General features: G+C 40.4%; 3 protein-coding genes across 10 annotated transcripts in view; 2 read left to right on the forward strand and 1 right to left on the reverse strand.

Moving 5' to 3' along the window:
* The first annotated feature begins 218 nt into the window (after window positions 1–218).
* Window positions 219–3779, forward strand: LOC119551169 (G2/mitotic-specific cyclin-B). The gene is made up of 5 exons (XM_037860367.1): window positions 219–533; window positions 1198–1343; window positions 1407–1612; window positions 1877–2778; window positions 2903–3779. The coding sequence occupies exons 1-5, from the start codon at window positions 498–500 to the stop codon at window positions 3194–3196; spliced, it is 1584 nt and encodes a 527-aa protein (XP_037716295.1). The 5' UTR covers window positions 219–497; the 3' UTR covers window positions 3197–3779.
* Window positions 3780–6600: 2821 nt separating this feature from the next.
* Window positions 6601–10286, reverse strand: LOC119550390 (ATP synthase subunit alpha, mitochondrial). The gene is made up of 4 exons (XM_037859041.1): window positions 10118–10286; window positions 8890–9470; window positions 7368–8169; window positions 6601–7284 (listed from the first exon to the last, which is right to left on the reverse strand). The coding sequence occupies exons 1-4, from the start codon at window positions 10181–10183 to the stop codon at window positions 7075–7077; spliced, it is 1659 nt and encodes a 552-aa protein (XP_037714969.1). The 5' UTR covers window positions 10184–10286; the 3' UTR covers window positions 6601–7074.
* A 1756-nt stretch (window positions 10287–12042) lies between these two features.
* LOC119549385 (cyclic nucleotide-gated cation channel beta-1) overlaps window positions 12043–25479 on the forward strand; it is a 74774-nt gene continuing 61337 nt past the window's right edge. For 4 of the 8 annotated variants that reach the window (XM_037857429.1, XM_037857430.1, XM_037857431.1 and 1 more), the window contains exon 1: window positions 12046–13395. The gene's annotated coding sequence lies outside the window, so the exon portion shown is untranslated. Of the gene's footprint in view, window positions 13396–25479 lie in introns of all 8 variants that reach the window. The other 4 variants (XM_037857425.1, XM_037857428.1, XM_037857427.1 and 1 more) reach the window with 3 other exon arrangements.

The following is a 25479-nucleotide window of genomic DNA, read 5'->3' on the forward strand; positions in this document are numbered from 1 at the left end:
TGTTGTATGAAATTTTGTTAAAATATTTAAAAGAGTTTTAAGAACTAAATCGTTAATTTTACATTTTTTTTTTTTTTGGTGTAGGCTCTGTTAGTTAGTTGCATATGCAGTGCGACCGTTTCAAGTATTTTAAAAAAAGATGTACGATTGACTGACGGTATAATTGTTTGATCGCTCCGCGGTCACACTGATTAGACTTGCCTTACATTTTTACTTTGCATTTTCAAATTCAAACTGCAGCTTGGCTTCGCTTCATGCGCAGAGCTCGATCAGGTTTTCGGAGAATTGACTAAATCTCAGCAACATTCGAATTACAAATTGTAATTTACATTATTTATTTTATTAACTCAACTATTCGGACAACAAATTGTATACCTAAACCGAAATCCGCGTTCATTTAAAGAAACGCGATCCAAAAAGCCAAAAAAGATTAAATAGCCAAGCGTCTGCTGATCTGTGTGTTACTTGTGTTTGTTAAAATAGAAAAAATAATCAAAATGGTGGGCACAACACTGAAAATGCGCGGCGATGAGGTGAGTTTTACATAAATTGTTGGATTTAACCGGGAATCGCTAGTTAAGATCGTAAGGTTCCAAAAGTAGCGGGTTTATCATCATCGAGACGCCATTGCAGCGTGGGAAAGAATGGAGAGGGGAAGAGGAAGCGGAGAAAGAGAGTGAGGAGTGGACAAGAGAGCGAGTGAAAGAGGGGGTGAAAGAGTGCCGTTTGTCCTAGGACTTGTTGTTGCTGTAATTCCTGCAATCACGTTTTGGCGCAATTTTCTAGTTCTACTTGTACCGCTAATTATTGCCTTCCACTCCTTATTTTCTCATATACCATAAAGGAACTAACTAAAGGATAAAACTTGCGGTTCTTTTCTTAAAATGGCCGTCGGGAAAAAGTGAATTTCATGATTTTTAACAATTGTCAAAATATGGATGAACCATTACTTGATCTATTCTATAAATAAACAATAAAGTTGGAATAGATCATTCAGAGGGAATAACTAATCTTATAAGCAATGATAAAAATCTCAAAATTAAAAAACAACGTACCATTCTTTAATTAAAAATGAATATTTAAATATGAGATATACATATGTACTTATACAATCAACGTTTTAAAGATATTTTATGTATTTTAACTAAATATTTTAATGATTGAAATTAATTTATAATCTTTATTATCTTTATCCAGAACGCATCGGAGAATTTCAAGCAAGTGCAACTGAAGAAACTGACGGTGCCTTCGCAGGAGGCAACAACAAAACGCGCTGCTTTGGGAGATTTGCAAAATCGCGGTCTAAATCGCGCCATTGCTGCGAAAGATGCGGCGCAGAAAGAGTAAGTGTGAAAGTGATTCTCCAAGTCCTCCATCCCCATCATATTTGTATTACCTGTGCCCAGCTCCAAGGATCTCAAGCTCACAGATGCCCTGCGCAATGCCAAGGCTCGAGTGGACACCCACTGGAAGAAACAGGCCCTGGGAACCACCACAAATGGCAATACAGCCGCTCCGCCCAAGGCCAACGAAGGGGGCGTGGCGGCCTTTTTGCGCTCGAATTCGGTACGCAATCGCGTTCCGACCAAGACGACTGTAGAACCCACTAAAAGTAAGTATATTTAGGAATACCCAAAAAATCACTCCTAGAATTTATTCAACAGTTAAAGTATAATTTATTAAATCTTAAAAAATATACCCCTATTTGCCAACAAACAAAAAACATTGGTAAATTTGTAAATATTTTTTTAATAAAAACAATTACATTTATTAATAGTACACAAGATTTGTGTTTGTATCCATCCATTCATTGTAAATTTGAACAATTTGATTGCCCAATTCACTTTTAATATGACACCCTTGTTTCATATCCTAGTTACAGTAAAGGCGACTTCCAACGATAAAATTAACGAGCCCACCTTGAAACGTGAGGACAGCAATCTCTCCAAGAAATCGCTGACCAAGCTTCGCGCTGCATTGGCTAAGCCCGTGATGGGAGTTTCCGGAATTCGCCGGGAGCCAGTGACTGTGGCCCGCAAGGAGGCGGAGATCAAGGACACATTGGAAGTAAAGAAGGAAGTGCCAGAAGCCAAAAAGGAAGTGACCAGTGTGCCCTCCATTAAAGCCCCCAGTGTCGTCACCACAACCACATCCACATTGCCAACCACCATGTCCCTCTCCAGCAAGCGCTTGGCTGGGATTAAGGACATCGATGCCAACGACAAGGAGAACCTGGTTTTGGTCTCGGAATATGTGAACGACATCTACGACTATTTGTACCAAGTGGAGCTGCAGCAGCCCATACACAAGGATCACCTGGAAGGGCAGAAAGAGGTGTCCCACAAGATGCGAGCCGTGCTGATCGATTGGATCAACGAGGTCCACCTGCAGTTCCATTTGGCTCCAGAAACCTTCCAGCTGGCGGTAGCCATCATCGATCGTTATCTGCAAGTGGTCAAGGACACCAAGCGCACCTACTTGCAACTGGTGGGAGTGACGGCTCTCTTTATTGCCACCAAGTACGAGGAGCTGTTCCCGCCGGCCATTGGGGATTTTGTCTTCATCACGGATGACACCTATACAACCAGGCAAATTCGCCAAATGGAGCTGCAGATCTTCAAGGCAATTGACTGTAATCTGTCCCGTCCGCTGCCGCTTCACTTCTTGAGGCGGTACTCGAAGGCTGCCGGCGCTGAGGATGAGCACCATGCCATGTCCAAGTACTTTATTGAGCTTGCTATGGTGGATTACGACATGGCTACCTACAGGCCATCGGAGGTGGGTTCCGCATGATTTTAATAATATTCTAGAGATAACCATTTAAACTTTTACGTTTTATACATTATTATTCCAGTTTTGATACATATTTTTGTACTGATCTGTATTTACTCTTCCTTTGCAGATTGCTGCCGCTTCGCTGTTTCTGTCGCTGCACTTGCTCAATGGAAACCACCGGGCTGGCACAGGATTCAACGACCGACACTGGACGCCCACTCTGACCTACTACTCGCGCTATTCGGCCGCCCACTTGCGACCCATTACCCGGCAGATTGCAAAGCTGGCCCGGGATGCTCCCCAGGCCAAACTGAAGGCCATCTACAACAAGTACCAGGGCAGCAAGTTCCAGAAGATCGCACTGCGAACGGAGCTGACCGGTGCGCTTATGGACTCCATCGTGAACAGCCCGAGGAAATAGTCTGGTCCAGATTAATTGGAAGACCCACAAAAACCTGGTTTAGTTTAATTTGTTTTCATTTTTTAAATTTGTAGCGTATTCAATATTCTGTTCGTTTCGTGTTCGTTACAAAATGCGTATAATAACCTTAGTCGCATAGCTTACTATGTATCTTCATCATCATAAGCAATTCCCCCAGGCATTTTAATCTGCTGGAGTCCCTTGAGCAGTTTTCACCCGCTGCCAAGAGCTGGCTCCGGCATCTTTGCACCTGGAGCACAAGTTGAACGCGAGCCGGCCGATGGAAGTGAGTTCCGCCGGTAAGACTAGATACCGGACTAAGCTGGAGCCCGCCTGCTCCTCCCGCTGGGTCACCATCTCAGTGGGGAGCGAGCGGCGGTGCGGTGGACACCGAGAGAGAGTGGGCAACGAGTTCATTTGCTGGCCGAAAACATCGGCGTTGTCTCTCCAAGAACAATATTTTATATTCATACCCCATTCATCCCTTACCACTAATTGTATTTAGATTTTATCTTTGATGGGAAATTGTTCGTTCTGTGCATTATGAATAAATACAAAAAACTTGTGCAAAAATATTCCCATACCTCACAAAAATATAAGGAGACCTAGACTATTTGTAATTTATATCATGTATTGCAGCACATCCATACAAAAAAAACACCCTAAGCTAGTTTTATCGTTTACTTATAAATAAGCGAAGATTAAGAAACATTTAAACATATTTTGATGTTTCCGAACCCGTCTCTGAACAATACATAGCAAATAAAGATTTGTGTAATTTTATTAAAAACAAAAATGAGCTGAAGTCTGTTTTGGGTAACTAATGGGTCGTGCATTCTAATATCAACTTGAAAGGTTTTACAAATTAAAGTTTTTATATAAAAGATAAAAACTGAAACATTTTTTACTGGTAGAGCTTGTATGCATATTCATTTTGGTTCTTTAAGTTTGTTGCGTGAATCGTATGATAATAAATATAATACATTTTCTTAGCTCGAAATGAAACGAGATTTTAATATTGATGACTTTTAATATATAGGTTTTGTGTGACATCTCTTGAGATGTTTCTAAAATTAATTGGCTAGATCTACAAATTTCGGTTTGACAGCTGATGAGTGTGAGAAATTTTCCACACTACTGAAAAATTAGGGACCAGACAGACAGAGTTGCATATATGTATACCCTTCGCCAAGGACAGAGTTCCTCGTGTCCTTTTGTCATGCATTCTTATCAATCCTGAATACACAAGGTATTGTACATGGATATACCCTGCACCTATACATACAGTCGGCACCCTGGGGGAAGGTCACCTTCCCGATCGCAGGTCAGTTACTTACCTTTCTCTTCCGCCTCGCCTCTTCCTTCTTCCCATTTTCACGCTCCTCTTTTGGTTTTTCTGTGCCCTGTTCCATGGGCAACGGTAATTGCCAGCACATTGCCCGCACGTGGTTGTGAGTGTGCGTGTTGCTTTCGTGTGTGCGGGTGTCTATCTCACTTTTCTCTTGTACAGTGCTCCCTCGGTACACTGTCTGAAGACCAAATATAAAAATATCACAGAAATATCCTCTAATATTTAATATTTAAGAAAAAAATTCTAAATTCTAAAAGTCCTTAATAAAACTGGTCAAGCCCATAGTGTAGCCCACATTTATATATTATAGCTACAAGAAAATATATAGTATAACATTATTTATAATGACTCTATCTATTCACCTATTCAAAATTCAATTTCACAACATAAGGACACAAACTTTTTCAAACCACTAAATATCAAAAGATAGATATTTTAACCAGTTGAGATCACAATAAGCGACATTGTCAGGGTTCTGGAAGTGAAGACTTTGACATCTAAAGCTTTAAAGTACTCATCAACAAGTCGTAGAAACAAAGTTTTTTTTTAAGTCTTTGCGTCCTTGTAATATAGTTTCAGTAATTTCGATTAAAAATTTAGAAATTAACATCCAAATTACGTTACATTTTTTGAGTTAAACTGTGTTATGATTAAATACGAAAGTGAAATCGTGAAAACCTTTATTATTTAAAGTAAAATTTATATTCTTCATATCTAGAATATAAAATAGCTTGTAGTTCTAATTTCAGGGCTATAAAAAGTTCAGATTCCTATTGCTAGCAAAGAATTTATAAAAATATATGGTTCCCCAAGAACCTTTGGAAAATAGAGCGTTTGCTTTTCAGATAGAGCACTGTACTTAGCCTGCTGACTTTGCTGTGCGCCTGTTCGAAATTTAAGTTTGACGGTTTTATGGCTCTCATTAATTTTTGTTTACGGTCAAACAAATGTAATAAAAAGAAAGTAATTTTTCTTGCCGCCCCCTTGTCCTCCCTTTTGGCATATTTTATGTTGGCTGCCAGTGGCAATCGGCGTCATAAAAACTTCAGGCCGTATAAATCGGGTTTACAGTTTTGGGTCTTGGGCCGCTGTTTGTTTCTTTTTTGGGGAGTTTCTTGCTTTCGTTTCTGGCTTGCTGTTAACGAAATATGCACAGCACGAACCACTGGGTTCTTGATATAATCCTGCTCCAAGGAGTGCAGCCAGTCGTCCAGGTAGCTCAGCAAGGGGTGGATAATTCGCTCAGGGGTCACGGGGCGACGGTTACGCAAAAGGACGAGGTGACAGGAGGACATCTGCTCGTCGTGTGTGCAATCAGCTGAGCGCAAAAACCAAGATTAGTTCCGAAAACCCTGTTGGCAACGAATCTTTGTAACCCTCAAGATAAGAACCTGATTACCAAAGTATTCGGAAATGTGTAAACAGTAGAATAAATATTACTAGAAATTAATATTCTCAAACAGCAGTTGGATTAAGGTGGGCTAATTTTCAAATATATTTAAAGTTACCACCACTCAGAACCTTTCCGCATCCGTAAGATATAGTAGTCCGAATAAGTTTTCAAACATTTTGAACGAATATATAAATTATTACGGTACTCAGCTTTTAAACTGAACCAATAATATTGATAACAAGGGAGTTTACTTCGGTAAGCGGAATTTGGTATACCCGTGCAGTTAAAAGAAATGGCAATGTAAGTAATTAATCTTTTTAGTCGCTTTATGCCGACCCGTCTAGTAATGCTGATCAGAAGGTCAAAAACGTCTCCTTCGTTGCAAACTTCTGAGTGAAATCATAATGCTCTCTGTAAGGGTTTAAAAAAAGTTATAAGAGGATCGTGCCTATATAATCCTGCATATAGAAGCTGATTAGGGTTTCTTATGCTTGACCAAACTCGACTAATTCAGGTGGTTCTCAAAGATAAGCTAAAGGACAGGACATACAAAATCTAAACATAAAATGAATTCAATTATACTTTGAATCTATTAGGAATAATTAATTTAAAATATCTTATTCCCAGCGAAGAAGAAACATTTTGCTTTTTAGAGTATAATTTAGTATCGTTTTTAATTCATCATCGTTTTACAATCATCCTCAGACATTATTTCGACTATTCTCGATTACAATATTTCAAATATTGATTACACATTATTGGTAGAAGAACAACGGGGGATTATCTATCGTTTAGGAGGTTGGAGGAACCGCACGGATATTTCGCTGAAATTCGAAACTGGATCCGGCTAGGAAACGCCGTCTAGTCCGACACCTGCGCCTGCTCTCTCTCTCCCAAGATTTTGCGGCATGATGGCGCAGGACAACGGCATAGAAGCGGTCCTGGCGGGATAAGTAGGAAAACATGAATGTGCAAAGGAGTTTTCTCTTGTTTGTTTTATAATTTCTGTTTATCTTAAGCTTTAGGTTGTTATTTTTTCTTCTTGATGGCGCGCAAAGATGGCAGCATTATTCGAACCATCTATGATGTTAATTGCACGCGACTGCTCTACTCTTCTTCGTTCTGTTCTGATGCTTAACCCTGGAAGGTGGACATGAACTTGGCAACAACGTCCTTCAGCTTGGCATCGGACGCCTCAGAGATGGCACCTTCCTTGGCAATGGTGTCGAGCAGAGCCTGCTCGGAGGTCTTGATGTGCTGCAAGAACTCCTTCTCGAACTTGGTGATCTTGGCGGGATCCATCTTGTCCAGATGACCGCGCACACCGCAGTAGATGACAGCGACCTGGGAGATTTGGTGGAGCATTAGAGAGATTGGTTTATAAACGGGATGCCCGTCATTTACCAGGACACCCCTTCCTTACGTACCTGATCCTCAATGGCCATGGGCACGTACTGACCCTGCTTGAGCAGCTCAGTGAGGCGCACACCACGGTTCAGCAGCTGCTGGGTGGCGGCATCCAGATCGGAACCGAACTGGGCGAAGGCAGCGACCTCACGGTACTGGGCCAACTCCAGCTTCATGGAACCGGCGACCTGCTTCATGGCCTTGGTCTGGGCAGCGGAGCCCACACGGGACACGGACAGACCGACGTTGATGGCAGGGCGGATACCCTTGTAGAACAACTCAGTCTCCAAGAAGATCTGGCCATCGGTAATCGAGATGACGTTGGTTGGAATGTAGGCGGACACATCACCAGCCTGGGTCTCGATCACGGGCAGGGCAGTCAGGGAGCCACCGCCCATGGCAGGGGACATCTTGGCGGCACGCTCAAGCAGACGCGAATGCAGGTAGAACACATCGCCGGGGTAGGCCTCACGACCTGGGGGACGACGCAGCAGCAGGGACATCTGACGGTAGGCCACAGCCTGCTTGGACAAATCGTCGTAGATGATCAGGGCGTGCTTGCCCTTGTCGCGGAAGTACTCGCCCATGGCGCATCCGGAGTAGGGAGCCAAGTACTGCAGGGGAGCAGCGTCGGAGGCGGTGGCAGACACAATCACGGAGTAGCCCATGGCGCCGGAGTCGGTCAGACGCTTCACAATCTGGGCGACGGTGGAACGCTTCTGGCCGATGGCGACGTAGATGCAGAACAGCTTCTTCGACTCATCCTGGGCGTCGTTGAAGCGCTTCTGGTTGATGATGGTATCGATGGCCAAAGCGGTCTTACTGCAGATTAAATAAAAAATATGTGGTTACAAATATTTGACTTCGATGTTATTATTCTGTGATTTTACAAATTGTTTTTGAGTACGATATAGATTTTAAAATATTTTATTTACTTCAATTGTGTATTTAACAGATAATCTTTTTTGTTATTTTTGGAACTTTTTAAAATGTATTTATTTTTTATTTTAGTAGAAACATCTGCATCTTGAGACTGATATTTTAAGCATGGATTCAAAATATTGTTGAAATTTATGTTTGAGAACCATATCTTCAAGATAATATCTTGTTTTGTATAAAATATTGAAATCCTTGGAAAACCACTGTAATCCAAGTCAAAAATACAACTAGTTTTGAGACTATAAACAAATTTGTTTATGATTTCAAATTAGGTTAAGATATCAACATTTTTGAAAAATGCAAGAAAATAGATTTGACTTTCGGTTTAAGGTTATTCCGTTTAAATCTTATATAAAATGTATACTTTAAAGATGGATTCCTATCAGACGAAGTTATATACTCTGAACTGGGCAGATCGTGTTTCGTCAACAGTATATTGAATTTATTTTTAACTATGTTGAATCTTTTATCAAATGAGGACCTAAACTGAACTGTTTTAAGTGGCAGACCTAAGAACCACACGTGAGTTTGGTTTTGTTTTATTTATAATTTAGACCACGAAATAGGGTCTTGAAATGATCGTTATAGTCTCTATAATCTTACCCGGTCTGACGATCGCCAATGATCAGCTCACGCTGTCCACGGCCGATGGGCACCAGAGAGTCGACGGCCTTGATACCAGTCTGCATGGGCTCCCTCACGGACACACGGGGGATGATGCCGGGGGCCTTGATTCCCACACGGAAACGGTCCTTGGTGTTGATGGCACCCTTACCGTCGATGGCATTTCCCAGGGCATCGACGACGCGACCCAGCAGCTCATCACCGACGGGCACATCCACGATGGCACCGGTACGCTTGACGATATCGCCCTGCTTGATCAGCTTGTCGTTACCGAAGACCACCACGCCGACGTTGTCGGGCTCCAAGTTGAGGGCCATGCCCTTCAGGCCGGAGGAGAACTCCACCATCTCATCGGCCTGGATGTTGTTCAGACCGTACACACGGGCGATACCATCACCGATGCTCAGCACACGGCCGGTCTCCTCCAGGTCAGCCTTGGGGGCGACGCCCAGGATGCGCTCCTCCAGGATGTTGGAGATCTCAGCGCTGCGCTGGGTGCTGGCCACATGGAACTTGCGGGCAGCAAGACTGGCGGCGGGATAGGCAGCTTTGCAGGCGGCCTGTAAGAGAAGAGGGTAATCTATATTAGATTGTGCGAGATTATGTAAGGTGTGGGTGGTTGGCCGTTGAATAATCACAGGGTAGCAACATTCTAACGGCCCTCTCTCCAGCTCTTCATAGATCCTAAATAGGTGGTAAGCCCAATGCAGGGTATCCGTCTGTCGGTACTCCCCCACTTTGCATCTATTCCACCTTCACCACTTGCTTGACAGCCGCACCTAACCTCAAAATTTGTGTGCACCGCATCTCCCCCTATATCACAATTATGTAATCTGACCACAAAAACAATGTCTTTTTAACGTTTTTCACACACTATTCCTTGCCAATTAGCCCAGAACTTGTATTTTCTTAAGAAAATTCTTTATCCGCACTGATTATGTAACCCTGACTGACAACCAACAAATTTCAGCGGTCGCATTGTAATTTGCCGCATTGCGTAACAACAAATTCTCGGTCAAAAAGCAGGAAAACCCGGTTAAAATACTTCCTATGGGTCCGGAAAGGCCTTATCCGTTGGCCTTTTAAACTCCGGAACTCACTATGCACTAATTTTTTCGAAAAAATACCCCATCGATTCGGTTATGTATGACATCGTTTTTGCCAACTTTTTTCGCCCGTATTATTTCTTGGAATTTGGGGGTAATACCTGGGTGGCAGCCTTGGGCAGGTTTCGGGCGACCGAGGACGCCAGGCGGGCGGAAATCATCGACATTTTGTATGCTTTTTAACTTTTCGCCGCAGAAGTAATAGTACAATTCCTACACCAACTCCTCTCCACACTCGTAGTACTTTTCACAAGATGGTTGCTGGCCTGACGTTCGGTGTGGCAGTGCTGGGAAACGCCGAAAGTCGGGGTGAAGTGCGCGTGGCGGTCACACTGGTTCATTAGGGTGGCTCAACTTTAACGAATTGCTACAGTCAACCAATAAGCAAAAAAACCATATTAGTTCATCGTTAAGGTGTTTCTTTTAATACAATAACTGCGTATTTAAATTGGTGACAATTAAATTTGTACGAAGCAGCTAATAATCAGCCGACCAAAAATTCCGCTAGTTGGAAGGGCAAACGTTTATTTATGCAGAATTTTAAACTCAGCAGCTTTCGGAATGCTCTATTTGTTCAGCATACAATTTATTTTCTAAGTTTTTTTTCGCAAATTTTCACAAAGTAATCACATAGAAATTCTCAAAAAAACCACTAAACGTTTCAATAAAAATTATTACTGCATAAAATTCACTTAAAAACGGCAAGAAATATTTATCTTTTTGGGGAAAGCCTTAATTTGTCAACATTGGTGTTGGAAAATGCATAAAGTTAAGGTATTGTGGGCGATGTTCCACGCAGCCACACTGGCGCCGTTCTGATCTGTATATGGTCACCCTTAGGGAAGGCAGCCTATGCGATATTTTTTATGTACTGTTTACATAATTCACCCAAACCACATATCATTTTTACTATATTAATCTATAACTTCTTTTGTAATATAGTGACCTTTGGGCATGAAGCGATGGTGGATTATGTTATGTTCTACTCAACTGTTAGCAACTGATTGGGGTTCTCCTTCCATACATATTTTAAAAATGGACTCGAGCACAGCATTGAATATCTGAACATTCCATCTAAACGTTTAACTGTCTTACATTATTGTAGCTCAAAAAACTTTTCAAAAATATTATCTTTGAAAAAGGGTAAAGGGTGTTTCTTGGATAATAATTAATAGTTCAAATATCTCGATTAATGTTATATTAAATACTATTAAAAGTGAACTTTTTCTAAATTGAATATTCTCCTTGCTTAGTTATTATGAGACAATAATCAAGTCTCAGCGCAAGAAGCCTTTAACCATGTGCAAAACACTCAGGTTTTCGATGGTACCCTTAATTTCGAAGAAAGAAGGTATTATTCTTAGAAAGTCACGAGAAATAAAACAAACTTGGACAAATATTACTTAAGACCCATAAAACGAACTAAGCTTAACAATAACTAATTATTTTGGTAGCAAATATTTTCCAGAACTGATTTAAAGTGATGCCAAAAGTATGCTATGTTTTAATGTAAAGTCAGATGAAGAAGGATGGCGAAGACTAAATTTATTTTTTTAAAAGCATACTTATAGGCATGCATAGGTTTTAAGATTTAAAGGGTTTTGTGTCTTCCTTTAATTTTTGCGAATTTCTATCGAAAGTGTTTTGCGGAATGCTTTCAAAATATGGCACCTCTGGATGGCCGAGTTATTAAAACGGTCTGTTCATTTTGGAGACTTTCGAGCGTTTCATTGTTGCGCCGCCTCGCTCTCGCTGGCAGGGAGGCGTGGAGAGTGGGATGGTTTCCTTGTGTGGATGGGTGGGCGGCAGGGGGCTGGAAAGCGCCTGAACGAGAGCTTAAACGCAGAGGGAGAAAGCGGACAAAGAGAGAGCGGCGAGAAAGTCTACACGCCGACGAGAGAGGAAGAGGAAGCAGAGGAAGCTGTGCGCGCGAGCGAACGAAAGCAAAAAGGACTTTTTTTTTTTTAGTAATAAAGCGTGAAAGCATCCAGCCGCTCGCTCACGCAGCTTCACTTCGTCGCTTCAGTCTGAGCTTGTGCGGTCCTGTGAACACAACGCGGCGGTATAACGGTATTACGGTACAGCGGTTTGAAACGGTACATAACGGTACAGCGGGTGAAAGCTGGGCGCTAGGTGCCCAATGTAGGGGAAAATTGCATGTGCCATTAATGTGAATTTGTGCGAGGATTAGCCCGCTGGACTTTCACCTCCTCCAGTTAGCCGGCCAGCTGCCTTTTGCGGGGCGATTAAATATCTCTGATTTTCTGGCCACGTGTTATGCGGTCTTAACTTCTTTTTATTTTAATTTTTGGAAATCAACATTTATTATGCAAATTATCACCAACAACAAAGACTTGAGCATCCAGCATCCAATCTCCAAAAAAACTTAAAAAAAGAAAAGAAAACTCTTCAACTGGAAGCGCTTTTTGGCAATTCTTCTAGGTTTTTTTTTTATATTTGGTTGCTGCTCCTGCTGCTGCACACAGACAATGACACAAATTTGTCATCACACACAGACAAGCGCACGCACTGAGAGCGTAGAGCAAAGGCAACGGGAAAAAGATAAATAAGCCAGGGAGCGGGGAGTGCGAGTGGGAGAGGAAGAAGAAGCTGGGGAGCGAAGAGTAGTACTCCGTCTCACTCGGGCACTTGACTGAACATTAAACTCTCTAGTTTTTTGCCAAGATGGAGATTTTGGACCGTTATCCTTGCCGGCAGCCGCATATCGTCGGCATCTACATCCGCCTCCTCCTTCCCATTCAGCTGTAAAATCCGCATTCGCATCCCACATCCGCCATCCGCCATTCGCAATTTTTGACAGCTGTCAGCGTGAGCGTACGTGTGTGTGCGTGTGTGCTGGCACAGTTATTTCCACTTGGCGGCAAGGTCAGCGCGACATGCAAATTGAAAAGCGCCGCACGGGCAAAAACAAAGGCCAAAGGATGCCCAGCAACAACAGCAGGAGAAACAACAACAACGACATCATCTATGGTAGAAAGGAGAAAAACAAAAACAACAGCAACAACATCAACTAACGAAAATGTTTGAGAAATATGTCGCCACATATGTGCGCGCGTGTGAGCAAGTGAAATTAAAATTCCCGCATGCCTAATGAATTCGCCCGCTCGTTCGCCATCCCTCTCCCACGACCGTTATGCGTGTGTGTGTACCAGTGTGTGTGCGTGTGTGTCGCTGACTTCGGAATGACAACAAAAGCAACAACACTAGCAGCTACAACTAAAACAATGGCTTGCTAAGCTGTCTTAGAAAAAAGTATAAAACGGAGAGTCAAAGAGATAGAGAGAGAGAGAGAACGAAAGAGAGAGAGAGAGAGGTGGAGAAAGAACGAAAGCAAAAGTGAAACTTGCAGCGAAGAAAGGTGAGTGAAAAGTAGCTAGACCCCAGAAAGTATGCTACAACTTTTAATATCCACTGGATAATTGTGAAACTAGGATATCAATCTTTATCTTTAAAATTGTACTATACATAATAACAACATCTTTAAACTGAAGTATGTACAATTTTTATAATTTTATTTCAAAAGGATATAAGGGTTAAAAGCAAATTTCTTCATTTTATACTTTCTAAAAACCCAAATGTCTTTATTTATAGAAAAGTATCTCTATTCTTCCTTGAATTATCATTGATTTTAATTACGTTATATATATTTTTCTCTATAAAATTCCGTTTAAATTTCCACTTAATTAATTAACTTTTTTTGGTATTCCTGATATTTAATGGAGGATTTTGGCAATTACATAACTTTGAGAAAAACCCAATTCAGATAATTGTGGTTGCACATCCTCCCCACCTTTTGTCTGCCATCAACTGCTTTCCCATTCATCAAAACCAAAAGTTGCAAGTGCAAACCCACAAACAACACTCACATACATACACACAATTATGCAAATTTAGCCAAATCAAATTGCAATTGCGGCTGCAACACAAACACGCTGGCAAACTTTAATAATTTGAATAAATGGAAAATGTTGAAGCTTATCTAAAGGATGGATTAGTCCATACACTATCTGGATTTTAGTAAACTAATGTTGCCTAAGAGCTAAGCGAAATCTTGTTGACAGAGATGAAAAACATTTTGAAAAGATATTTTAATACTATTTACAAATGTGATACAAATAAAAACATTTTATTTTCCGAACTTATACAACTCGAATTGAATGTTTGATAAACATTATATAAGCATACAAAAATAAAACGTTATGCAAACATAAAGTTTTCGATTTATGTTTGGAACCAGTCTCTCTTCAGTTTGATATACTTTGATGCAAAGTTGATGACCACCTTTGTTGGTGTTTTTTTTTTTTTTGCTGGCTCACGACCTAAACTTTATCGATTACAAGTTATGGTCTTATGGTTTTCAACCTCAGTGAGTATACAATATATGGGAATAAAGTCATTAACATCTGGGGTCGAGGGTCTCCCCAAAAGGAAAACCAATTAAAATTATTTGTGGCGTCAAAGGCAAATGGCAAAGAATGCGGCGATGCGAAATGGAAACGAAGCGAAATGGTAGAGAAATGAAATGAAATGGAGAGATGTGAATGGGCCCTCAGCTTCCTCGTAAATAATGCGGGCATTAGAAAGGACTCTCGTAGCCCCACCACCCAGCATTCGAGTCTCGAGACCCGCCCACCCATCCAACCATCCAGCCAGTTTTGCGAGCCAACTTCTTGTTGGCCCATTGCAGCGGGGCATAAAAATGTTAATTTATGTTCGCTGCGCCTCACAGTTTGCATACTTTTCCTCTGGTCTTTTTTTGGTTTTTTCTGGTGCTCATTTTCGTTTTGGGTGAAATTTTCGTTGAACACATAAAAAAGATTTCTGTGCCTCCACACTTTTTTTCCCTTGTTTTTAATTATACCCGTTACTCGTAGAGTAAAAGGGTATACTAGATTCGTCGGAAAGTATGTAACAGGCAGAAGGAAGCGTTTCCGACCCCATAAAGTATATATATTCTTGATCAGGATCACTAGCCGAGTCGATCTAGCCATGTCCGTCTGTCCGTCTGTCCGTCTGTCCGTCTGTCCGTCTGTCCGTCTGTCCGTCTGTCCGTCTGTCCGTCTGTCTGTCCGGATGAACGCTGAGATCTTGGAAACTATGAGAGCTAGGCTATTGAGATTTGGCGAGCAGATTCCTGAGCTTCTTACGCAGCGCAAGTTTGTTTCAGTAGAGTGCCACGCCCACTCTAACGCCCACAAACCGCCCAAAACTGTGGCTACTACAGTTTTGATGCTAGAGTAAAAATTTAAACTGAAATGAATTGTTCTCATCAATACCTATCGATTGACCCAAAAAAAAGTTTGCCACGCCCACTTTAACGCCCACAAACCGCCCACAAACTTCAAAAAACCGTAAATATGAACTCGGATATCTCGGAAACTATCAAAGATAGAGTATTGGGATTTCAGATTTAGATTCCGTAGCCTTGTACGCAGTGCAGGTTTGTTATGCGAATATGCCACGCCCACTCTAACGCCCACAAACCGCCCAAGCCTGTGGCGCCCACAATTTTTATGCTAGATAACAAATTTTAACTGAAATGTATTGGTCTCGTCAATACCTATCGATTGATCCAAAAAAAAATTTGCCACGCCTACCCTAACGCCCACAATGCTTAAATCTGTCTTCCGCCGGTAGGTGGCGCACTTAAATCTCGCTTTGCTGCTTGCATATCTCCATTTCCCTTTGGTCCCTTTAGCTGAGTAACGGGTATCTGATAGTCGATGTACTCGACTATAGCGTTCTTCCTTGTTTTTTGTTTGCTGTTTTCGACAGATAAACTGTTTTTGTGCTGTTGCCACTGGGTGCTTTGAATGAAACGTGACTGTGTCCCGAAATATGCGATACAGTTGCCGAGTTGCCCGGGTTTTTCACATTCCGCCTCATTCGAATCGAGTTGAGTTCCAGAGCTTTAGAGATGGATTTTTAGCTGCAGCACAATTAACAAGCCGGCATTAGTGTGGAAAAAAGGATTCCGCCGATTTCATCCGATTCTCGGGGGCAAGATTGCAAGGCATGCGTGCGTGAACATTTAATTAAAGCGACTTATTAAGTATGTAAATTTCCGCAAATGATTAATTTGCATATTTATGAGACTAAAATGAGCAGGATAGGGTGTGTCAGACAACTAAAGCACCACAACAGTACAGAACAGAACAGAAGACGTCGGCAACTGTCAATAATAATCAGGCAGGAACGTGAAGGGGATGTCAAGATGGTATGATGGTAGGATGGTATAATGGTATGATGGGGAGGGGGGTGCAAAAAACAACGACGGCTGTAATAACAATTTGAAATTGAAATTATGAATTTAACATGACAGCAAACGATGCGCACAAGTTTTATGGCTTTTAACTGCAGCTTAAGGAGTTTACTTACGCTGGCTAATTATGCGTAAGACGAAACGCGACAAACGTCAAGAAAAGCTGAGTTTCAGGGGGAATTCTCTTGGGAGATTGCTGCTGAAATTCAGGCAACAGCTGCTCCAGTTACACAGTATTACTTTTACAACTCTATCTTTAAAGAAAATTGAGTTTATTTTACAATATCGCAGTAACTGGCCACTTATTCGAGCTACAATTCTGCAATTAGGACGCGAGGAGAAACCCTAACTAAACTGCTTTTAAATTGAATTTTGTCCATTTTCTAAACAAAGTTCTGAAATTGTATCAATCATTTCAAGGGACAGTTTTAGTTTCTCACCCATGGTTTTTTTTTCTATTTTGCCCGCAACCTCTCCGGTGGCCACTAATTAATCATAAAGCACTCGCGACGCACTTGCGCTGCCCTCCGCGTCGTATTCCAATCAAGTGCATTTCTTCGTTTTCACCTGGGACTCTGTACGTGTACACAAAGAACAAATTCCTATAAAATGTTGCCATCTTTGGGTTTCTAAATTTGCAACCTAATGAAAAAATTGTATTTTTTATCATAACAATAAAGGGCAATCAAAAGAAAAAACCTTGGGGTTGAATATAATATCCATATCTGAGCTCAAGACAAGATATATTTTTCTGCATTGATTCATTTAACCGGACAGTTAACTCATTTTTGTTTCTGTGAAAAAGAACATTTCTGTATATCTTAATTTCCCTATTCAAACAAAAAAAACCTTTAAATATACTATTAAGATTTGACCTAAAGCTAATGCTTATTATTCTACATTGATCTATCAATGAATCATCAATATAAATTTGATTTATTAGTGAGCTCAGACACCTTTTCAATAATACATTTTATGTGACAATAAAATTCGTAATGCCTTATTCTTTGTAAACTACCTCTATGGAGCTCTACCGTTCTATAAACTCTGATTTTTCCAGCAAAACTAAATTTTTCCCAGTGGAGGAGTGTGCTACGACGTGCTCCAATTAGCGTGGATGGCCACGATGGAGCCTCCCGCCATCTCACCCGTCAGCCACTGAAGAGCAGATTCGCAACTCCCTGGACCTTTCACCCGATTTCTCCATGTCCGGACCAAAAATTGCGAACTCGTGGATACTTCGTACACTTACACACACTCGCGCACCTGAAAGCGTGGCCGCTTTTCATGTCAATCAATGGCAATGGCGAAAAACAGCAACAACTGGCTCTTTTTGATGCTCCTGTTGGCCACTAATTCTTATTGGACGTCACACTCGACAGCATTTCACATTTTGCTACAGCAGTACCTCCTCCATTTTCGCACTTTAAGCCTCTTACGCAACCTTTCACTTCGCTGTCTGTGTGTGTGTGTGTGTGTGTGTGTGTGGGGCTGCCTAATTAAAATTCTCCCAACCTCACTTTCCGGTTCCTCTCCCCATTGTCGACCTCGTCATCATTCTGCGATTCTGTGAAAGTCAACAATTTTTAATTTGCCAAACAAACTGTATATAATTAATTAAAGTTTAACGTGGGCGTCACAAATGAAAAAGTAGCCTTATAAGTGCCCGAACCCCCCTCACCCTTTACCCCTCTCCCTTAGCAATCCTACCATCTTTCAACAATGTTCCCATTTTGTTGTTACCCGCTTTTGCATTCTCATTTTGTTTTAATATGCAAAGTCAACAACATTCTGTGTCAGCCAAAGGGCAAAATCAACACAGCCATGCTACATATATAGTATATGTACGTATATAGAAGGGGGGGGGGGGGGGGGGGGGCTGGACGAACCAGTTGACTGCCCAGTGGCCGCATTAGCCAAAGGAGACGAAACGGGACCCGTGAGGATGGATGTCAACTGGCCAACTGACCAGTCTAATGGACCCGATTGTGCACTCAGCGAAACATTTGGATCAGCGGTCGGCACAGAATTCCATGATATTTTGTCATTTATGTTTTGTCACTGTTTGTGTGGCGGCAGAGAACGAGCAGACCCCGCTTAATGGAAAGCTGCCGACCCCTGATTTGAATGTATTTCTTGTACAATGATCATCTCTCTAATGTGCGGGAGTATATTGCGATAATTTTAAGGTTTTTTTAACTCACTAACTTAAAATAATTTTTTTTAGCTTACTCTTCACTAAACTCCACTTCTGCTTTATATAAAACCTTAATTTCCTAACCACAGAAAGCTATTTCTAAAGATGGCTCATTTTAAAAACTATTAGATTCTGATTTTCAACCATTAAAATATTCTTTTATTTCATTGATTCATTTTCAATGGTTGGGGATGTTAGTATTTCTTTTACAGACATTGATATTTTGGTTCTTGAAAATATAATAAATTTATAAAAACATATTATAAAAAAATAAAATAGTATATAATTAATACAGCATTAAAACAAAAGATGCTAGGTGTTAATGTCTAGTTGTATCTTCTTCTCGAAAAAAGGTTCATGTACTTGATATATGTGATTGTATTAAAATATATTATTATTATTTGTAAGGGCAATCCCGGAAAAGTTTATAATATTACTTATAAGACTTTAATTTTTTTCTCTGTTTTTGTGTCTGCAAAGCGAGTAAAAATATGCGTAAAGGAATGTAAGCAGATGCAATTGGCAAATAATAGTTGCCTACAGCAACTCTGAAGTTCCGATGAAAGCTGGTCTCTTATAAAATGCACACAGGTGCAAACAGGCATGAAAACATTCCCTTAGCCATCAAACAAATTCTAGGCAATCTTGGTCATTGCAGTGCGTTGGTTATGGATTATCACCAAAAATAGTTATGAGCGTTAGACAGTTATGAACATTTTTTAACAGCATTGTATTTGTAGTTTTTATTGCTGGGAATAGTAAATCAATATTGAAAAGTATTTTGAAATCCGTTAGATTTGTCTTTTGGGATAACTCATATATAAATATGTTTAAGTTAAATTATTTAGGGTTCATCTAACCTAATAAAAGCTATATGTATAAGTAAAGCTTAAATTCCTTTTAGGTTAAAGTATTTCATATTAGATACCTTACCATATTGATAACTCATTACCCTTGCAAAGAGGCCCTTAAACATTTATACGGCCCCAAGCCAAGGCTCTAAATATAAATTAATTTAATTAGTTTCCTCTTCAGTTAACTTATACTTTTGGATCAATGTAAGCTCGATATTAATGGCACTCCACAACTGAGATACTTTCACCACCCAGCGTTGCAATTTGTTAACGCCTTTTGCTGCCCAAGTGATTTGCTTTAACTCAATTGCGTTGAATGGAAAATTGAATTTACCGCAATATTTGCTTAATCTTATATTCATTCAGACGCACTCACACACCCGCAATTGGCGAATGCAATTGCCTATGGGTGTGTGTGTGGCCGGTGTGGGTGGTAGTGCGACGGGCGTATCTGGTGGGTGGTCATAGCATTTGCGGATGCATCTGAGTTGGGGTTCGTGCCATTGACAGTTTTCCGTCAATCAGTTGTCGTTGCCATGGTTGTTGTTGTTGTCGATTCCCCAGCGATACACCCACAGATCTGCATATGTGTGTAATCGCATTCGATTGCAGGCCATGCATCTGTATCTGTATCTGCATCTGTGTCTGTATCTTCGACTGCATTATGACAAAGACAATATGTAAATATGCTTTTAATTGGTTTGTAATTATTATTGCTGTGGCTGTTGTTCTGCTGTTGTCGTTTTCCAGCGGTTTGAGGTGTGTCAACCGCCTCGATTGTTGGTTTAATAATTTGCGCATCAATTGAACTTTGCTTAAATAGATAATAAATCGATTTCTATTTTTGACTAATTCGAGTTTTATATACAAAAAGAGCGCATGTTTAAGTACACAAAATATTAATATAATAATTATTTAGATATTGATTATGGTATTATGACACCACATTGCTTTGCTCATTCGTTTGAGCAGTGTGATATTAGACTATATGATTTTAAGTAGGTGCGAACTAGACAACAGACTTATATTAAAAGGTGATATGAAAATACTAGCTAGGTTTCAGTATTTCAAAATCTGTCAATAATAAACTTTTAGAACCCATAGGTTAATGACCAAAATTGTATGAAGGAACTATTATTTTTCCCATTCATTGAAGCTGTATTGAGAATGGAGTAACTATAACTAACTATAATAATTTAGCTAGTGGTGGTTCCTTTATATTTTATTTTAATTTTTAATTGCGACCTTAAAATAATGGTTATACTTATAAATTAAAAGAAATTGTATTAAACCAGCTGCAACTGGAAATGTATAGGTTTTTTATTAACAAAATGTCTTATATAGTTGCCTCTTTCTATGCTCTAATGATTGAACCGAAAAAAACTGCGTCTGTTTATCCAATTTATAGAAATATGATGCCCAAATAATGCAAAAATAATTACGTTTTTTTGTGATTAACGTTCAATAGATACAAATTATATTACAGTAACTTATGACACAAACTCTTTATATTCCAATATTAATCCCTTGAATGTTCTATGTTATTAACGTTCAATTACAAATTATGCCACAAATTCTTTAAATTACAATATTACAATAATTACAATATTAATCCCTTGAAGAGAACAAATGATGTTTAAATTGAGGCATAAAGTTATACAAAAGCAAAAATGGTTTAAAAATGTTTAAACCACATCTGCACTTTTATCGATTTAATTTGAGCGTTAATGAATGGTGCAACAATATTCATCGGCCAATCATGGGGTGAATTTTTTTTCGAATGCTCGTTACGCAGTTTCAGTCATTAATTTCTCTCCACGCGCAAACACATAAATTTGCAATTAAGTGCCGCACAAATGCCAGAAGCTCAGGAAGCAATGAGGAAAGTCGTTGCCTACTTCTGCGGGCACTTATCAGCCTTAGCTTTTGGCTCAGATCGCGATTCGTTTTGCGACATTTGCCATTCAGCATTCAGCATTCTCCATTCACCTTTTGCCTCTTGCCATTTGAATTTGTTTTGCGGTCGACGTGAGGCTCGTAAAAAGCAAGAACGCATAAAATGCAAAAAGCAAAAGCTGCGTAAAATTGAGCTTCAAACAGAACGAGGAGGGGGGGTTGGGGCAAACAAATCAAAACCACGTGCAGTTTGAAAAGTTTGAAAACTCGGAACACAGATGTGGTTCTAGATAGAGAGCAAAAACTCTGTCTCTCTTTTTTGCTTTTCCAGTTTTCCGCTTTTCCACCCGTGTGACGCACTTCTTGGGGCTCTGAACTGGTTTCGTTGCCCTCAATGCAATCACAATAAAAACCGCACGCATACGCACAATTTTCATTATAATAAAACTGCGCATAAATATCTAAATGAGCAATAAAAGTGTTTTATGTGCAATGCGACGACGACGGCGATTCTACGACTCTACAACATCGCCATCGACATCTCGACACCGCTGATGATGTGGGAGAAAGGAGCATAAAAGCAGCAGCTGCTGGGTATTCAAAGGAAAAGGATACGGTAGATAGGAAAAGAACCCCAACTTTCATACACAAGCACACACGACTGTGATTGGCATATATTTTTCAGATCCAGATATCGAGAGAGAATACAAAACTTGACCTTACTCCAACTTTGACTCTGACACTCTTCACTCGATATGCGTTCTGTAATTTACTACAGATATTTGAATAAGCATTAGGGTGTCCTTGGAGGTCCATAAAACCTTTTTTTTTTGGAATGTTGGAGTACCTTTAGAATGTTTTCTATTTTAAAGGTAATAGAGCCTTGACTGAACGAAATGTTTTCTAAAATTATTTAACATGTCGTTAAATGTTTACTTTAGCTTATTTTTAATACAAGTAGATATTGGTTCAATCTTAAATTGTAATAAGCATTAGGGTGTCCTTGGTGGCTCATATACCTTATTTTTTGGGATGTTGGAGTACCTTTATAAAGTTTCCTATTTTAAAGACAATAGAGCCTTCTTGACTAAAATAAATGATTTTTAAACAAGTCCTTAAATGATTAATTTAGCTTAGTTAAGAGATAGCGGTCCACCCTTATATTTGAATAGGCATTAGGGTGTCCTTGGTTGCCCATATACAGATATAGTACAGAAAGAACACTATAAAACCCTATTTTATTAAATGTTTGAGTATCTATATGTTTTTTTTGTAAAGGTAACAGGTAACCAAACCAAATTTGTTCTAAAAATATTTAACAAGTCGTGACATGTTTAGCTAACAGATTTTGGTCCACCCTCACCTACATATTTGCATGAAAATACCGAATATTCGCACAAGTGCCGTAAAGTTTTCAAAAGCAATGACAGCTGGAGCAAACTGACAGGGGCAGCTCGGTTATCGATGGGTATCTGCTGGGGCATTACATATGTCTGAAATATTTAAAAGCCCCTGCGTGTGCGAGTGTGTGCGACACTATAATAAAAACAAAATATTAAAATGTCAGAATATGTTTTCTTTTAGCTGATAGAAATAAATATTTTTTGTGATCCGCACACACTCGTGCCCAAAACGATAAAACGGCAGTTGAAATGCCAAAAAGCGAATTGACAGGCCAACGATGAAATTGATGCAAACGGGCGTTGCGTGGTGAATTATAAAAGAGGTATGTCGACAGGAGTTACAGAAGGTGAACTTTAAAAGCTATTTAAAGGGTCCCCCCCCCTCCTTTTCCTTAACAACCATTTACTCATTTTCGCTCCTTTTCATTTTCATGCCCGTTTTCCTTTTGCACTCCTTAAGATTAATTTATATAAATGTCGTTAAAAGCCATTACGTAGCTCATTCCTTTGTGAATATTTTCCGGTATGTGTGAGTTATATATATGTATGTACTGTTGCATCGGTGGAAATTTTTGCCAATGCTTAATTTCCCCAACATGCCAGGCAGTTGATTAATGCATTTTATGGACAGGTGCCTCGCAGCAGCCTCCAATGAAACAGATTACTTAATGACTGAGCGGCCGACAGGGCGTATACGCAATGTTAATGAAATTTCGCATGGAACTATGTGTGTGTGCTTGTGCTCTGAAAAAATGTTAATTTGCATTGCAATAAGAAACTTGTAAGCTGCGAAGCAAACTGCACAACAATGCCAACAAATTGAGATGTCAGGGGGGGGGGGGGGGCGAAGGATGTGCTATGAAAACAATTTGCCCTTTGAGAGGAAGAAAGGAGGCAGAACCGGTGGACGCACTGCTGTGAGGCGCGCTAAATAACCGAGAAGGAAATGCTGGCCCATGGCAGTCGTCATAGGCAGTGCGACCTGTCAGCTACAGGCGGCCCGTTGTCGCAGTTGTTGTTGCCCGGCGGCCATGTAAAAATATGGCACACGTTGCGTATACGTCACATACACGTACGTACGAAGAAGAAGAGTGAGCCAGCAAACATACGTACACGCAGAAAGCTGCTTATGTATGTGAAGAAAGGGCTACCCTTTTAAGACTTTACAATATATTTTTAATGATCCTTAAAATGAAAAAAATAATAGTTAAGGAAATTGTAGTTCTTTCAACTATTTGATTTTAATTTTTTAAAGATTATTATAGCATAATTGTATATAAATTCCAAAAATAGGGGTGAGTTATAGGCTCTTTCTTTCTGAGGTTGCCATAACTTTTATAAGGAAATCCCACCAGTTAGGATCATCAACAGGAACTTGTTCTACACATACTTATAACCTTAAACAGTGTTAGTAAATATTTTTTTATGATATAAAATGAGTTCAATATATTTTAAAATGTTATAATATTTTCAAGCATATGATCCTAATTTTTTCCTGTGTAAGCACAGCAGAGATGTGAAAAATGTTGGCAGCTCCGAGGGAAATTGAGAAACTGACGGGGGAACGAGCCTAGAGAATGAAAATGGAAAACAGGAGCAGCAGCAGAGGAGGAAATGTCGTGAGTGAATGAGTCTGTTTGGGGGAGTGTGTGTGCGTGTGTGTTTAAGTGTGCATGTGTTTGCGTGTTTGTGGGCGGAGTGGGTGGTGGGTGAGGTGGGTGTAGGTGGGCCAACGACATGAGCCGTGACGTTAGGCTCATTTATTTATTATTTCCTCAGATTGAAGCACTATCAATAACCAAGTGCAAACAAGGCGAGAAGAAAGAACCACACACACAATCACCAAATTTGTGGGGAGCATCTGGTTAGGGAACGTATTTTGGGCTTTGGTTTTATCAACTTTACAGCCTCTCCGGTTGGCCTTGTTTATAGATCCATTCCCGAAAAATCTGAGAGCATCTGGGGGAGCATAAATTTCGGATACGCACTTTACAACTTGATTGAGTTCCGTTTGCATACGGATCGATATGTTTGGGCTTTGTAACATTTATTAATTTCAGCAGGGAGAAGTTTGATTTAGATTAACGATTTCATGTTTCATTTCAGTTTCTACCCAATAACTAAATTGGCCTTAGCTACTTTCATTCTAAATATACAAGCAGCAATACATTTACATAATTCTCGTTTACAAGTCTGAGATTCCAGCGCCGGATTTCCCCCTTTAAACAGGGTAATTTTCAGCACAACTCTTTTTTGTTATCTCTGTGAACTGTTTGCATAAATCAAAACTCTTTACATTTTCCCGCCCTGCCGTTGTGTATACGGTTTCCCATGTGTGCCATTCATTTAGTTGTGCATTCACTTTTTGTCATATTTTTTTTTGGATGGCCGGAATCATGATTTAGTGCCGCCACTAGCTGGGCTTAATGATGTCAATCGGCGCGTGCTCTGGCTTTAAACTAAGGCCGCATATTTGCCAAGTTTATTTGGGCAGAAAAAACAGGGCCCCATCCCTTTCCTGTTGCCCGCACACTCATCATAAATGTGAATGAGATACGAGCAAAGGGGTGGGGGGAGTCCTGTGAAAGGTAACATGGAAAAGCAATCGCTGGGCGAGGGACGCATATTTCATGACCCATCTCCAAAAAAGGTTCACAAGTGCGCTGATATGCGAGGAGATGCTTGCCAAAAAATTACATGGACCATTGGTCAGCGGCAGCAACAGCAGAAGTGGGCCACCAGCATCATGGCCCGCAGCAACCCTTATACAACAACATGCCAAGCCCCCTACAGACCCCCACCCACTTTCCCGCCCACTCTGACGCCCCCA

This window comes from Drosophila subpulchrella, chromosome 2R, assembly GCF_014743375.2.
Source record: "Drosophila subpulchrella strain 33 F10 #4 breed RU33 chromosome 2R, RU_Dsub_v1.1 Primary Assembly, whole genome shotgun sequence".
Taxonomy (NCBI): domain Eukaryota; kingdom Metazoa; phylum Arthropoda; class Insecta; order Diptera; family Drosophilidae; genus Drosophila; species Drosophila subpulchrella.

Coding starts and splice junctions, on each gene's coding strand:
- LOC119551169 (XM_037860367.1), top strand. CDS start 498: ATGGTGGGCACAACACTGAAAATGCGCGGCGATGAG. Junction 534..1,197: donor TGAAAATGCGCGGCGATGAG/GTGAGTTTTACA, acceptor ATCTTTATCCAG/AACGCATCGGAGAATTTCAA. Junction 2,779..2,902: donor CTACCTACAGGCCATCGGAG/GTGGGTTCCGCA, acceptor CTTCCTTTGCAG/ATTGCTGCCGCTTCGCTGTT.
- LOC119550390 (XM_037859041.1), bottom strand. CDS start 10,183: ATGTCGATGATTTCCGCCCGCCTGGCGTCCTCGGTCGCCCGAAACCTG. Junction 9,471..10,117: donor TGCCCAAGGCTGCCACCCAG/GTATTACCCCCA, acceptor CTTCTCTTACAG/GCCGCCTGCAAAGCTGCCTA. Junction 7,285..7,367: donor CCATGGCCATTGAGGATCAG/GTACGTAAGGAA, acceptor CAAATCTCCCAG/GTCGCTGTCATCTACTGCGG.